Source organism: Nicotiana sylvestris, chromosome 2 (assembly GCF_000393655.2).
Source record: "Nicotiana sylvestris chromosome 2, ASM39365v2, whole genome shotgun sequence".
NCBI classification, from domain to species: Eukaryota; Viridiplantae; Streptophyta; class Magnoliopsida; order Solanales; family Solanaceae; genus Nicotiana; species Nicotiana sylvestris.
The window spans coordinates 193,230,121-193,243,540 of record NC_091058.1 but is presented as its reverse complement, the minus strand read 5'-3'; the positions used below and the strand labels follow the sequence as shown (position 1 = coordinate 193,243,540).

The 13,420-nt window shown below is 41.3% G+C and overlaps 1 protein-coding gene across 1 annotated transcript; it reads left to right on the top strand.

Annotated features, from left to right (window-relative positions):
- Positions 1–3,246: 3,246 nt before the first annotated feature.
- Positions 3,247–3,762, top strand: LOC138886105 (uncharacterized). Its single transcript, XM_070167137.1, has one exon. It carries the CDS (start codon positions 3,247–3,249, stop codon positions 3,760–3,762), a length of 516 nt encoding a protein of 171 aa, XP_070023238.1.
- The last annotated feature ends 9,658 nt before the right edge of the window (positions 3,763–13,420 follow it).

Below are 13,420 nucleotides of genomic sequence, written 5' to 3'. Positions count from 1 at the left end.
GTTTGAATTACTGATTGAATTAGATAAGTTGAATTGGTTATAGTTATTGTAGTTTGTTGGATTCAACATAGTTAGTTGGTAGGTTTGAATAGGTTAGAGTTGAAAGGTTCAATGCAGAGTGAAAGGGATTGGATAGGACAGTAATTTCAGGAACTTTAGGAGGGTAATTTGGGGTTTAAAGGTTTAGCAAAATGGTCTTGCTAAGTGGGCTGACAGTAAAGCACTTAATTAACCCTTAATATAATGTGTTAGTAGGAAACACAACATAATGGTATGGGAAGGGTCACAAGGACTTGATATAGAAAAATAGGCTGCCCATACCCGCGTGGGATTAATAAACAAAAAGAAGTTTAGTGGGGAACAAATGAATTAAGAAGAGGGAAAACACAATATAGTGGGGTTTGAGAGATGATGGGCAGAATTAGTTTAAAAATTCTGCCTAAAGTGCTTTTGAGAGTTGAGGGGGGCAGTCGTGCTTTGGGGGGTTATATATAGAGTCATTTTAGACAGAAAGGGGGATTTTTCTGAAAATCTGAAGAGAGTGCTGGAGAGTTTAAAAAGAGAAAACAAAAAAGAAGGATATGGTTTTCATTGCATCTGTAGGAGTAACTCGAATCCTGGACAGTGAATCTGATTCCCTTTGATTGCTTAAGTGGTTCAGTGGTCTACTGGTTCAGTTTCGGGTTTAATATACGCTTGGTTGAGTTTGTTTGTGGTGATATTGGTTGCTGCTGTTTGGTATTTTACAAACTTTCTAGGCTGTGTCGGTAGCTGTTTGGAACTCCCAACTGTTATTGTTGAACTGCTATTGTATTGCTGCTCGTATTACTGCTGTTGCTGATCTCTCTTCTACTTTATTTCTGTTTCCAATTCCAGGTACACTTTTCGAATCGTCTTAATGTTTCTCCTTGAAGTTGGAAAAATTAAAATATTCACAGATTTGTGTTCATTTGTAGGCTGCCTATTGTTTACAATTGGATGAATTGTTAGTTAATTATACCTAGTCGATATTGATTATGTGTTTTGTATTATTTGAATAGTTGATACACACAGATTGTAATTAAGAGCTACTGAACTGCTATGCTCATGTTGACATGCTGATTAGTTTACAAATTTGAGCTGTTAGGTTGTCAGTTTGCTTTACCATAACAATTAGTACTAGATGAAGTTATTTGAACTCTTGATTTGTTCTGCTATAAGTGATTCATGTCAAAGTGGGCAACTAGTTAGGGACAATAATTTAATTAGAAACAGAAGCATCAGAATGTTCAAATGTACGCTGGTTTGTTTTGGGACTACTTGAATTCATGGTTATCTAGCAACCGTTTTATTATAGATAGTGCTCACTTTAGTATAGCACTATTCTGTAAAAAAACAAATTCAGAAACATGATTGGGGTTCCAAGTGTATGATGGGTCATCAAGTTTGATTTCGAGTTAAACTTAATATCAGTAGGCATCAACAATTTAGGCTAGTAATATCAATAGGCATCATAAGTAACTTGTTTAAAATAAGCAGACACCACTAGCACTGACTAAAAAAATTGGTCATTATAATTGGATATGAATAAGTAGTTAATTTGAACGAGCGTACGTCGTAGTATTTTATTACTATTTGGTAAACACACTCTGAAGAGTTGGAGTAATTGTGGTGTGAAAATGCTTATCCCGCAATCTTCTCGGCCTGATCCTGTTCATTTGAACTAGGCTAGTCCTAGGCCCACTATGGGCCACTGAAAATTCATGGTTGGCCTGCACGAATTTTATGGCTTGGGCTCTTTGGGCCCAAGACTGATATGGCAATTGGCGCGTTAGCACTAAAGGATGGACTGGGCTTTTAAGTTAGGTAGTGGATTCAAATTAAAAGGTTCGTCCTTTCGTTTGGATCCGGACTTGAACTTGAGGCCCGATTTTGTAATAGTAATTAATTAGGACTTTTCCTTTTTTTATTTTTTTATTTTTTAGAGACAAATAAAGTAGAAAATTATAGATTGCTTTAGGTTTGCCCTTTTAAAATAAAAATGAGACGAGCCTCGCCGAACAAAATAAATAAATCACGGGGCCCTCGTTAAATGTATATATTGATTGCTTAGATTTCGGGATGGGCCATTTAGCGAATTTCATAGCTTTCCCAAAATAATAACGCGCTAGTCACTTCAGGCGTGCTTTTAATAATTTACTTTCGGAAACTCGGGTGCACATTTATGTGACCCAAATCCAAATCTCAACGGAGTCGAAATGTGTCGATAACCACGGGTGCATTGATGTGACATGGTTCGAGATGTATTTCTGCGACGTCGCAATTCTTATTAAAAATAATAATAATAAAAGTGGTAAAGAGTTTAAATTTTCCCATAGGTTCAATATGTATTAAAATTAGATAAATAAGCCGAATATGACAGTTGAGCGACCGTGCTAGAACCACGGAATTCGGGAATGCCTAACACCTTCTCCCGGGTTAACAGAATTCCTTACTCGGATTTCTGGCGCGCTGACTGTTAAATAGAGTCAATATTTTCCTCGATTCGGGATTCAACCGGTGACTTGGGACACCATAAATCTCCCAAGTGGCGACTCTGATCCTTTAATAATAAATCCTATTTCGATTGTCCTTTAATTGGAAAAAACTCCCTTTCCGCCCCTCCGTGGGGTGTAGGTGAAAAAGGAGGTGTGACAGGCTCAAAGAATAAAAATTCCAATGTGGAAATAAGATATGATTAACATGGATTTTATGGTAGGGTTGTCGCGCACTCCGTGCAAGTTCGACTCAATTTGGGTGATCGTGGATCGACTCACGAAATCAGCACACTTCTTGCTAGTTAAATCTACCGACACAGTGGAACAATATGCTCAGTTATATATCAGGGAAATAGTCAGGTTGCATGGCACTCCAGTCTCCATCATTTCAGATCGAGGAGCTCAGTTCACAGCCAACTTTTGGAAGAAGTTTCAGCAAGGTTTGGGTACGCAGGTAAATTTTAGCACAACTTTTCATCCACAAACCGATGGGCAAGCAGAGCGGACTATTCAGATGCTTGAGGACATGTTGCGTGCTTGTACTCTTGATTTCAAGGGTAGTTGGGATGACCATTTTCCACTCATAGAATTTTCTTACAACAACAACTTCCATGCTAGTATCCAAATGGCACCATTCGAGGCATTGTATGGTAGGAGATGTAGGTCTCCCATTGGGTGGTTCGAGGTGGGATAAGCGGAATTGATAGGGCTGGACCTTGTGCATCAGGCCATGGAGAAAGTCAAGATTATTAAGGAGAGGTTGAAAACTGCTCAGAGTCGCCAAAATTCTTACTCGGATGTTCGTCGCAGAGATTTGGAGTTCAAAGAAGATGATTGGGTATTTTTGAAGGTTTCCCCTATGAAGGGTATCATGCGATTTGGAAAGAAGGGAAAATTGAGTCCGGGGTATGTCAGACCATACACAATCATTCAGAGGATTGGCCAGGTGGCATACAAGCTTGAGCTGCCACCCGAAATGTCATTAATACACCCAGTCTTTCATGTGTCAATGTTGAGGAATGTAGTGGGAGATCCATCCACTATTGTTCTAGTTGAAACTATTGAGGTAAATGAAGAACTGTTATATGAAGAAGTTCCAATTGCCATTCTTGATAGGCAGGTTCAAAAATTGAGAAATAAGGAAATTGCATCCGTGAAAGTATTATGGCGGAACCCGCAAGTTGAGGAAGCCACTTGGGAAGCCGAGGATGAAATGAAAAGGAAGTATCCACATTTTTTTGAATAGTCATGTAATAGCTTTTATGCATTTAGCTCCTATGAACTCTTATCTTTAGACTGGAGCTATGTAAAATTGTCCCCTTTTTGGTAAAATGTTGCCTATACGACCATGGTTGATGATTGTACAAGTTATGTTACGTTTATGAAATATGGTTATGCTGTTAAGATATGTTCTAGGGCTCTCTGACATGTGGATAAGGCCTAGATACAAAGGAAACTCTAGCGAAATTTTCGGAAATTCAGGGAGTTGACCAAATTTGGAGACTAATGGTATGTCAGCAGTAGGTTGCATAGAGATCGCTAATAAGAGAACCTTGATCCTTTTTCGAGGACGAATGATCTTAAGTGGGGGAGGATGTGAGGCCCCGTGAAAAATTTCCAACCTAAACCCAAAAGCTCGTAGTGTCAATTATGATCATGTGTTAGAGACGTGTAAGCTCGCTGCGGTTTGGACCTTTTTGGACTGATCTATGCTATAAAAGTCAAGAAATAATATTTTCCAGAAAATGAGATTCTGTGGTTGAGAATGCGGTCGCATATCAGGTATGCAGACCGCATAATCGCCGCAAAGTGAGTTAGTGTGTTGGTCCAATTTGAGGTCAACTATGCGGTCAAGTATGTGATCGCATAACCGATATGCGGACCTCATAGTCGTCGCATATTTCCCTTGGGATTTTGTGAGGGGAAGTTCTGCGGTGCATTATGCGACCGAAGAACTAGTATGAAGACCACATTTCTGCCGCATACCCAGGAAGTGTGTTCAGGTCTTGGGGAGCATTTTTGCGGTCCATTATGCGGACCGCATGTCAGCTTTGCGATCGCAGATCCGACTTGAGGATCCAATTTTCTAAATTTTAAACCCGACCCCCTATCCTTATATACGGTGTAATAGCTCATTTGAGCTTGTTTTTCTGATGCTTTTAGAGAGAGAGAGAGGGTGTTAGAGAAGGGAAGTGACTTTCATCAATATTGATCCAAAAATCCTTGTTGAATCATTGAAGATAATTAAGTGAGGGACCTAAACCTTTTTTCCAAGTGGTAAGGCTTCATCACCTCAACTCTCATTTTTACACATTGCTACAAAGGGTCATTAGTGAGATAATTCATGGGGATAAGGGGATTTGCATTGCATGCATGTGTTCTTGAAGAGTATGAGGAATTTTATAAGAGGAGGAATGGGTCTTGCACAAAAAGAACCCTAAGGCCTTAATGAACACTAATTGCTCAGTAAAATGCTCAAGAATCTTAGATTATGATCTTTTCTTGCTTATGAGTTAAATTGTGTTATATTGCTAAAATATATGGAGGTGCGAACATTCCGGAACATTATAGGATTAAGAAAAGCTCGGTTGAGGTATGTATGGCTAAAACCTCGTCTTTTAGAAATTGCGCTTCATCGGTGATTATGTGGGCATGGAAAGATTAAAGTTGAATTGTTGCATTTCCTGTTGTTTTACAAGAGTTGGTGTTGTAACCTTATGTGTGTGAAAAATGTGTCCCAACATAATCAACGTGCTATCTTGACAGCTTGAAAGGGGCAAAGGTATGAATTATGTATTGGAAAGGTTTAGACCTAAAATTGAGATTGCAGTTGAATATATTGTGCTATCTACGTGAAATCTTATCTATGTTTACAATTTAAATTTCTCTTGTGTGCACCTACTGTCCTAACTGGCAAAACTAATATTTAAAATTGGGAACGATGTAAAATGCGGCCTAGTGCCAAGAATGATTTGATAAGTCGTGGCCCCAAGTGCCTATGAAATGATATATGTGAAATGAATTGATTTATGAGAAGGGAACAATGCCTTGATGAGGCAACCTAGCCGATCGGGTCGAGATCGGACTCCGCTCAAGATAGTGGTGGTATTGGAAAGGTATTATGAATGAATTCCAGAAAAGAAGGAAAATCAAATTGTGATTGAAGCATATGTCTCAAATGAGGCAACCTAGCCGATCGGGTCGAGATTGGACTCCACTCAAGATAGCGGTGGTATTGCGAACAAATAATGAATAGTGTGAATACCCCAAACTAAAAGATATGGGGAAATGATGTGAAAGTTGTATGATTCTTTTATTTGATAATGTGGTGATCGTTTAAAGTTTTGAGTTATACTTGTGATTTCTTATTCTTGTATGAAAGTTCTTTCTAAGTAGATGGTGTTTAGTTATACATACTAGTACTATTCCATGGTACTAACGTCCCTTTTGCCGGGGGCGCTACATTTTTAAATGATTGAAGGTTGATCCATAGCAGATAGTGCCGATCGTGTGTAGCAGAGCATCCTCTTCTCAAACTCTTTGTGAGCCCCTTCCTCCTTCAAGGGGTTTTGTGTTATGCCTTTTGTTATAGATGTCTATTTTGAGGTATAGTCGGGCCTTGACGCGGACATTGTTATCACTGTCTTGGGTATCCTTAGAGGCTCTATAGATATATGTGTGGGTTATGTACGAGTATTTGATTGGTCTACGAACTATGGTGCAATTCAAATTCTCGTTTTTGCTAAAGTGTAATTGTATGTAATCTTGGGAACTTAATTACGGATTAATGTTGTGATTTAAAATGAACTAACCTTGTAGAATGTACTATGTTTCCTCGTTTAAACAAATGAATGAAAGCTTGTTTTCCTTATTTGTATCGAGTTGGGTAGGAAGTGTTTGATAAGGCTTGCTCAGTTGGGTTTACTCGATTGAGCGTCGGTAGCGCCTCCCGAGGTTGGGAGTGACAGGTCAATACAAGAGTCTCAAAGTCACGACTTTCACCATCCTAAACACAACAATTTATTTTTCACCATGAGATCAAAGACAAATGTGTTACGCCCAAGTGAAGCTTTGCTTGAGGCACCCTTACCACTAACTACTAAAAAGCAAAAAGAAAAATGGACTCAAACACTTAAGAAGGTTTTTACGCCATCCATCATTGGGAAGAGCCACCCGGTTCACACAAAATCCACCTTTGGAAAGAACCGTGGCATTAAGAAAACCAAAGGCTTATTGCAAACGTTTAAAACAAGAAGCTATGAATATAAATAAGAAGCTATGAAGAAAAAAAATGCAGAAATTAGAATGAATATGTACAAGAGGGGATTTAATCGAATGTACAATACGGGGATGAATATGTACAATGTAACATAACTTTATATACAGACCCAAATTGAAAAGTATGAAAAATGTAATGAAGTACTAAAATTATATACATACCAAAGGTAAAAAGAAAGAAATCGTAAAATCTGTTGAATATATACGTTAATCCAAATTAATAAAAGTAGGGTCTACCCCCTCAAATGAAAGCTGGCATGGTCTTTAATGCCAACTAAGCAAAATAAGAACCAAAAATAAAAGTAAAAAGGATATAGAAACTCCTTATGGCCCGCCTGTCTGCATGGGTTCCTAAGTGGTCCCTGAGTCCTTAATATGCTCGGGAACCTCAGACTAGTTCCCTATGACCTGCTGCTCTACTACTGGGACCTGAATCAGGATAGGCTCCTGAGCTGCATCCTGTGGCTGACTGGAGGAGGTCCCTGGTGGGTCTTCCAACTGGATGACTGCATCATCTGCGCGGGGAATCGGCCTCTTCCTCTTGTGAGGCCTGTGGGACTACTCTGGCTGGGGGTGAGCTGCGGGCACAGGGTCCTGTAGCAACAAATCCAAAGGCAGATCATCTTCTTGGACTCCCTAGCAATCTCCTTGAGAGCTTTTCCATAAGACTCCATAGCGTCCGTAAGCACTTTCTGAGTGTCAAGGATTTTCTTCTAGCTGTCCAGAATATACTTGAGGGAATCCTCAATAGACTGTGGGACTTGTGGAGGCGGAGGTGCTGACTGAGCTGCTACTGTAGAAGTGAGGACAGACAACTTAGAGAAAGTTGTCTGCATCCAGTTGTTGATGCTAGCTCAGACGGTGTGCAGTCACTGGGTGGGCCGGGGTGGAGGTTATGTCTGGTGCTGCTGAAGTGGATGGACCAGGGGGCATGTCCGCTGAGGTGGAAGCAGGCTAAGTAGGAGCCACTACCACTACTGGCTCTTTAGACGAGCCAGTTGGAGCAGCGGTTGTTCCCTTGTAGTTCTTACTTTTAGGGTTGTCATCACCCTGCATGCTGTACCATGAGAACGGGGACTTTGCTTTCACTTTGATATCAAATGGCCGCTTTTCTACCTTTAGGTCCATGAAGTACATGGTTAAGAAGCTGGGGAAGGGGTAGTTTCTGTTACCTTCACTGACTACCTGTGTAATCACCCGGGACATCACATTCCCGACGTTAATCATGTATCCTGCAATAATTGATGCTACTAGTACTGCCCGGTGAAGAGGGAGTGAGTTGTCATGGGTAGTGGGGTCCATTCTGCTGCACACAAATGTTTCCCACCCCTTAGCCTCGAAATTCAAACTTCTCCTTAAGATCTTCAATCCTGCATTCAACCAATCGGGGGTGGTACCTGGGATTGCCAGATACTATGCCAACCAAGGACGGACCTCCTCACCTAATTCCATCTTTGCCAGATACAATGTTTCATCCTTTTTATCAAATCCCAAGTAGTCATTTATTGCTTTTGCATCAAATAGTACATTCAAATTCCGCACCTTGGTCACTTTGGTGCCTTTTCTGATGTGGGCAACATTGGTGTAGAATTCCTTGACCAGGTGTTCGTTTGCATCCTCACAAGTGTTTAAGAAGTACTCCCAGCCCACTCTCTCTCTAAACTGCCTTCTCACATTGGGGTTGTGAGGCAAGAGGTCTTTATCAACAAAACTCCTCTCCGGAATCAATTTCCTCACAGGACACCATTCTCTGAACTTATGATAGGCCACCTCACTCACAAACCGGTCTTGCCACACGTCCGGTTTTTTAGTTCTAGCAATTCCTCCCACATGAGGTTCACCCCCTTCTACTACTACCTCTTCTTCTCCTATTGCCTCATCTTCTCCTACTGCACCCTCTCCAGATAATGAGGCTGTGGGAAAGGTGGATTATTCATCCCCACTACCTTCAACTAAGCCCTCAGACGACCTAGAAGACACATTTACTGACGCTTAGGTAGTGGGGGAAGGTGGATGAGTGTATCTTAGTTTGTTTCTCTCTTGCCAGTCAGGGATGTACTCTGGGATCGAGTTTGAAGATATATCCCGGGAGGGCTCGTATTCATTCCCAGACTGGTCAATGGCCCTATCAGCTGCTTTAATGAGCTTCCTTGTGTTTTTAATGTTTTGTCGGGCTTGGGGAGTCAATATTAGCATCTTCTATTTCCCTCCCAGGTAGGATTCTCCTCTACCAGCTTGTTTAGAAACCTCGCCTCTGTGTTTCACCATTGTCTGCAAACATCAATCAATAAGCTTGTTAGTATCCAGAAAGACAGTGAAGTTCACAGTTGCAGGAAATAAAATGTTGCAAACCGTATCAAATGTTGCAGAGTGCGGACAACACAAAAAGTAGCGTGGCCGCACTGAGGACAATGTAGACCGCACAAAATACCAATGCGTTCCGCAAAGAGGTAGGGTTCAGACTACCCACTCTCTGATTAATTGCTTTGCGGACCGCACAAAATGCCATTGCGGTCCACATTAAGGCACCGTAGACCGCACACAATGCAATGTGGTCGCGGTCCTCAATGACCAGGCTTCAAGACTTTTAGCAATGTGGTCTACACAAAATTCCATTGCGGACCGCACAAGAGCACCGCAGACCACACAATTTCCACCGCGGTCCGCTCTGAGTGCGTAGTCACAGCACTAACTTAGGGTTCAAGATAATTTGACTTTAAGTCCAATTTTACACCTAATACAGGGACCCTAAGTGTTTGTTTAATCATTTAACTACCTAAGTCTACTTTAAACAAAAAAATAACTAACCTAATTCCAACCGAATTGAAAGAAATATGGGAAGAACGGGATAAAAGCTAAGGAAACAAAAATTAAAAGACAATAACAAAATCAAACAATCAAAAAGAAGTAAAGTTACCAGATGTGAGAAGTACTGACAATTAATCGATGATATGCAGATGAATTTGTGCAAGATTAGTGATGAACAGTGATTTTTGTAGGGTTCTAAGAATGAAAAGTTCGAAAAGTGTAAAAGGAGGGCCTCAGGCCCTATTTATAGAAAAAAGGTCCTGGGGCCCAGCTTACCAACCCAATACGGACCGCACAAAATGGAATGTGGTCCGCACCACACAGCCTTAGACAAAGTTTGAGAAGGCAACCTACTGTGGTCCGCACAAAATGCTTTGCGACCGTAGTGGTCCACCGCGGACCGCACAAAATATAATGCGGCCACAGTGGCAAACTTCAGAGAGTTGGTATTTTCATCCATCATCAATGTGGTCTGCACTGATTTTGTGACCCCTGCACTGGGTTCCGTGCGGTCGCACACAATGTAGTGCGGTCCGCATTGAAAACTTCAGAGACTTGAACAATTTTTCCCCTATGTCCTTCACTGCATCAACACAAACATGTAACATCTCACAACCAGTCAGTCAAAAAATAAATCCTATCCTACTATGAAAATCAAAGAAAAATAAGAAGAATAACACATGGGTTGCCTCCTAAGAAGCACCTAATTTAACGTCGCGGCACGACGCAGGTTACCATCAAATCATTTGAGATGAAGAAGTGCCACCTCGTGGTTGTCATCAATTTTTCACAAGTAGCGCTTGAACCTATGCCCATTCACTCTGAAAACTTCCCCATTTTTGTTTTTAAATCAAGTGCACCAAACGGGGTCACACACATCACTTCAAAAGGTCCACTCCATTTTGACTTAAGCTTTCCCAGAAACAAACGTAACTGAGAGTTGAACAAGAGAACCAAATCACTCACTTTGAACTCCTTGCCACGTGCATATTTATTATAAAGGTATTTCATCTTGTCCTTGTACTAGGATGAACTAGAGTAGGCATGTAATCGGAATTCATCAATTTCATTGAGTTGGTCCACACGAAGATTGGCTGCAACATCTCATTCAAGACTTAGCTTCCTCAAAGCCCACGTGGCCTTGTGCTCTAACTCAACCGGTAGATGGAAGGCTTTCCAAAACACCAAACAGAGACATACCAATCGGAGTCTTGTAAGCTGTCCTATAAGCCCATAGAGCGTCATCCAACTTCATTGACCAATCGGTCCTATTAGTATTAACCGTCTTTGACAATATGCTTTTGATTTCCCTGTTGGAGACTTCAACTTGACCACTTGCTTGATGATGATAGGGAGTAGAAACTTTGTGATTGACACCATACTTTTCAAGCAAAGTGTCAAAAGCTCTATTACAAAAATGAGATCCCCATCACTTAAGATTGCACAAGGAGTACCAAACCTTGTAAAATGCTCTTTTTGAGAAATGCAACAACACTCTGGGCTTCATTGTTGGGAAAAGCCACGACTTTAACCCACTTTGAAACATAGTCCACCACCACAAGAATGTATGTGTTCCCACACGAGCTAACAAACGGGCCCATAAAATCAATGCCACATACATCAAAAATATCAACCTCGAGGATGGTATTGAGAGGCATCTCATCTTTCTTCGAAATTCCACCCGCTCTTTGACATTCATCACACGTCTTCATTAGTTCACTTGCATCTTTATACAAAGTTGGCCAATAAAATCCACAACTAAAAACTTTGGAAGACGTCCTCGCCCCGCCATGATGGCCATCGTAGGGAGAGGAAGGACAAGCCTCCAAGATACTCAATTGCTCTTCCTCCGAGACACACCTTTGGATCACACTATCCATGTAAATCTTGAACAAGTACGGCTCATCCCAATAGAAATCCAAACTATCCCGTTTAAGCCTTTTCATTTGGTTAGAAGAGAGCTCACACGGGATTATACCAATCACAAGGAAGTTAGCAACATCCGCAAACCATGGAATACCATTCATCGATACCTAAATGAGTTGTTCATCGGGAAATGAATCATTGATCTCTAGGCCATCACGAGGCCTCCCCTCCTCCTCCAAGCGGGACAAGTGGTCCGCCACTTGGTTCTCACTACCCTTCCAGTCCACAATCTCCAAATCAAACTCTTGAAGTAATAATACCCATCACATCAGTCTAGCTTTGGAATCCTTCTTTGTCATCAAGTACCAGAGTGCGGCATAGTCAATATGGATTATGACCTTGGCACCCATGAGATACGGCAGAAATTTCTCCATTGCGAACACAATAGCCAAAAGTTCTTTCTCGGTCACCGTGTAGTTCATTTGCGCATCATTCATTGTCTTGCTTGCATAGTACACCGGATGAAATATTTTGTTCATTCTTTGACCCAAAACCGCCCCAACCCGCAACATCGCTCGCATCACACATGAGCTCAAAGGGTAAGCTCCAATTAGGTGCGATAATGATAGGAGTGGTGGTAAATTTATGCTTGAGAAGTTCAAAGGCTTGCATATATTTTCCATCGAACACGAACTTGGCATATTTTTCCAACAACTTGCACAAGGGATTCACTACCTTAGAAAAGTCTTTGAAAAATCTCCGGTAGAACCCCGCATGCCCAAGAAAACTTCGAACTCCCTTGATAGATGTATGGGGAGGGAGCCTTGAATTCACATCAATTTTTGCTTTGTCTACCTCAATACCATGCTTTGAAATTTTATGCCCAAGAACCATGCCCTCTTCAACCATAAAGTGGCATTCCTCCCAATTGAGAACAAGGTTGGTTTCTTCAAAATGGGCCAAAACTCTATCAAGAGTCTTCTTCATCAAATGAGTCTCCCATGACACTAAAGTCATCCATGAACACCTCCAAAATGTCTTCCACCATATCGGTGAAAATGGCCATCATACACCGCTGAAATATAGTCGGTGCATTACACAATCCAAAAGGCATCCTAGAGAAAGCAAAGGTGTCATATGGACAAGTGAATGTGGTATTCTCCTGATCTTCCGGAGCAATCAAGATTTGTTTGTACCCCAGAATACCCATCCAAGAAATAGTAGAAGGCACGCCTAGCAAGTCGGTCTAACATCTGATCAAGAAAAGGCAAAGGAAAGTGATCCTTGCAGGTCACTTTATTCAACTTGTGGTAGTCTATGCATACCCTCCAACCGGTGACGGTTCTGGTGGGAATCAACTCATTTTGTGAATTTGCAACCACGGTCATGCCACCCTTCTTCGGTACACACTACACCGGTGACGTCCAAGAGCTATCAGAGATGGGGTACACAACCCCGACATCGAACCACTTGATCACCTCCTTTTTCACAACTTCTTGCATTGCCTCGTTCAACCACTTTTGATGCTCCAAAGAGGGTTTTGCATCATCTTCCAGAATAATTTTGTGAATACAGAATGCGGGGCTTATCCCTCGAATTTCAGCTAAAGTCTATACAATTGCCTTTTTCCACTTTTGAAGCACCGCCAAAATTGCCTTTTTCGCTTTTGAAGCACCGCCAATGTGCATCAACCTGCATGTTAGTAAGACAAGAGGAAATAATAAATGGCAAAGTAGAATTTGTGCCTAAGAACTCATACCTGAGGTATGGAGGCAGCGGTTTCAACTCCAATACTGGAGGCTCCTCAATTGAAGGTTTTGTTCGTGGAGTCTTATTATTTTCAAGGTCCAAAGATAATTTCCTAGGCTCATAAGAGTAAAAGCCCATTCCATGTAAAGCATTCACGCACTCCACTCGGCCCTCATCATCATTGACATCAAGATTCAACAGTA

Coding starts and splice junctions, on each gene's coding strand:
- LOC138886105 (XM_070167137.1), top strand. CDS start 3,247: ATGGAGAAAGTCAAGATTATTAAGGAGAGGTTGAAAACTGCTCAGAGT.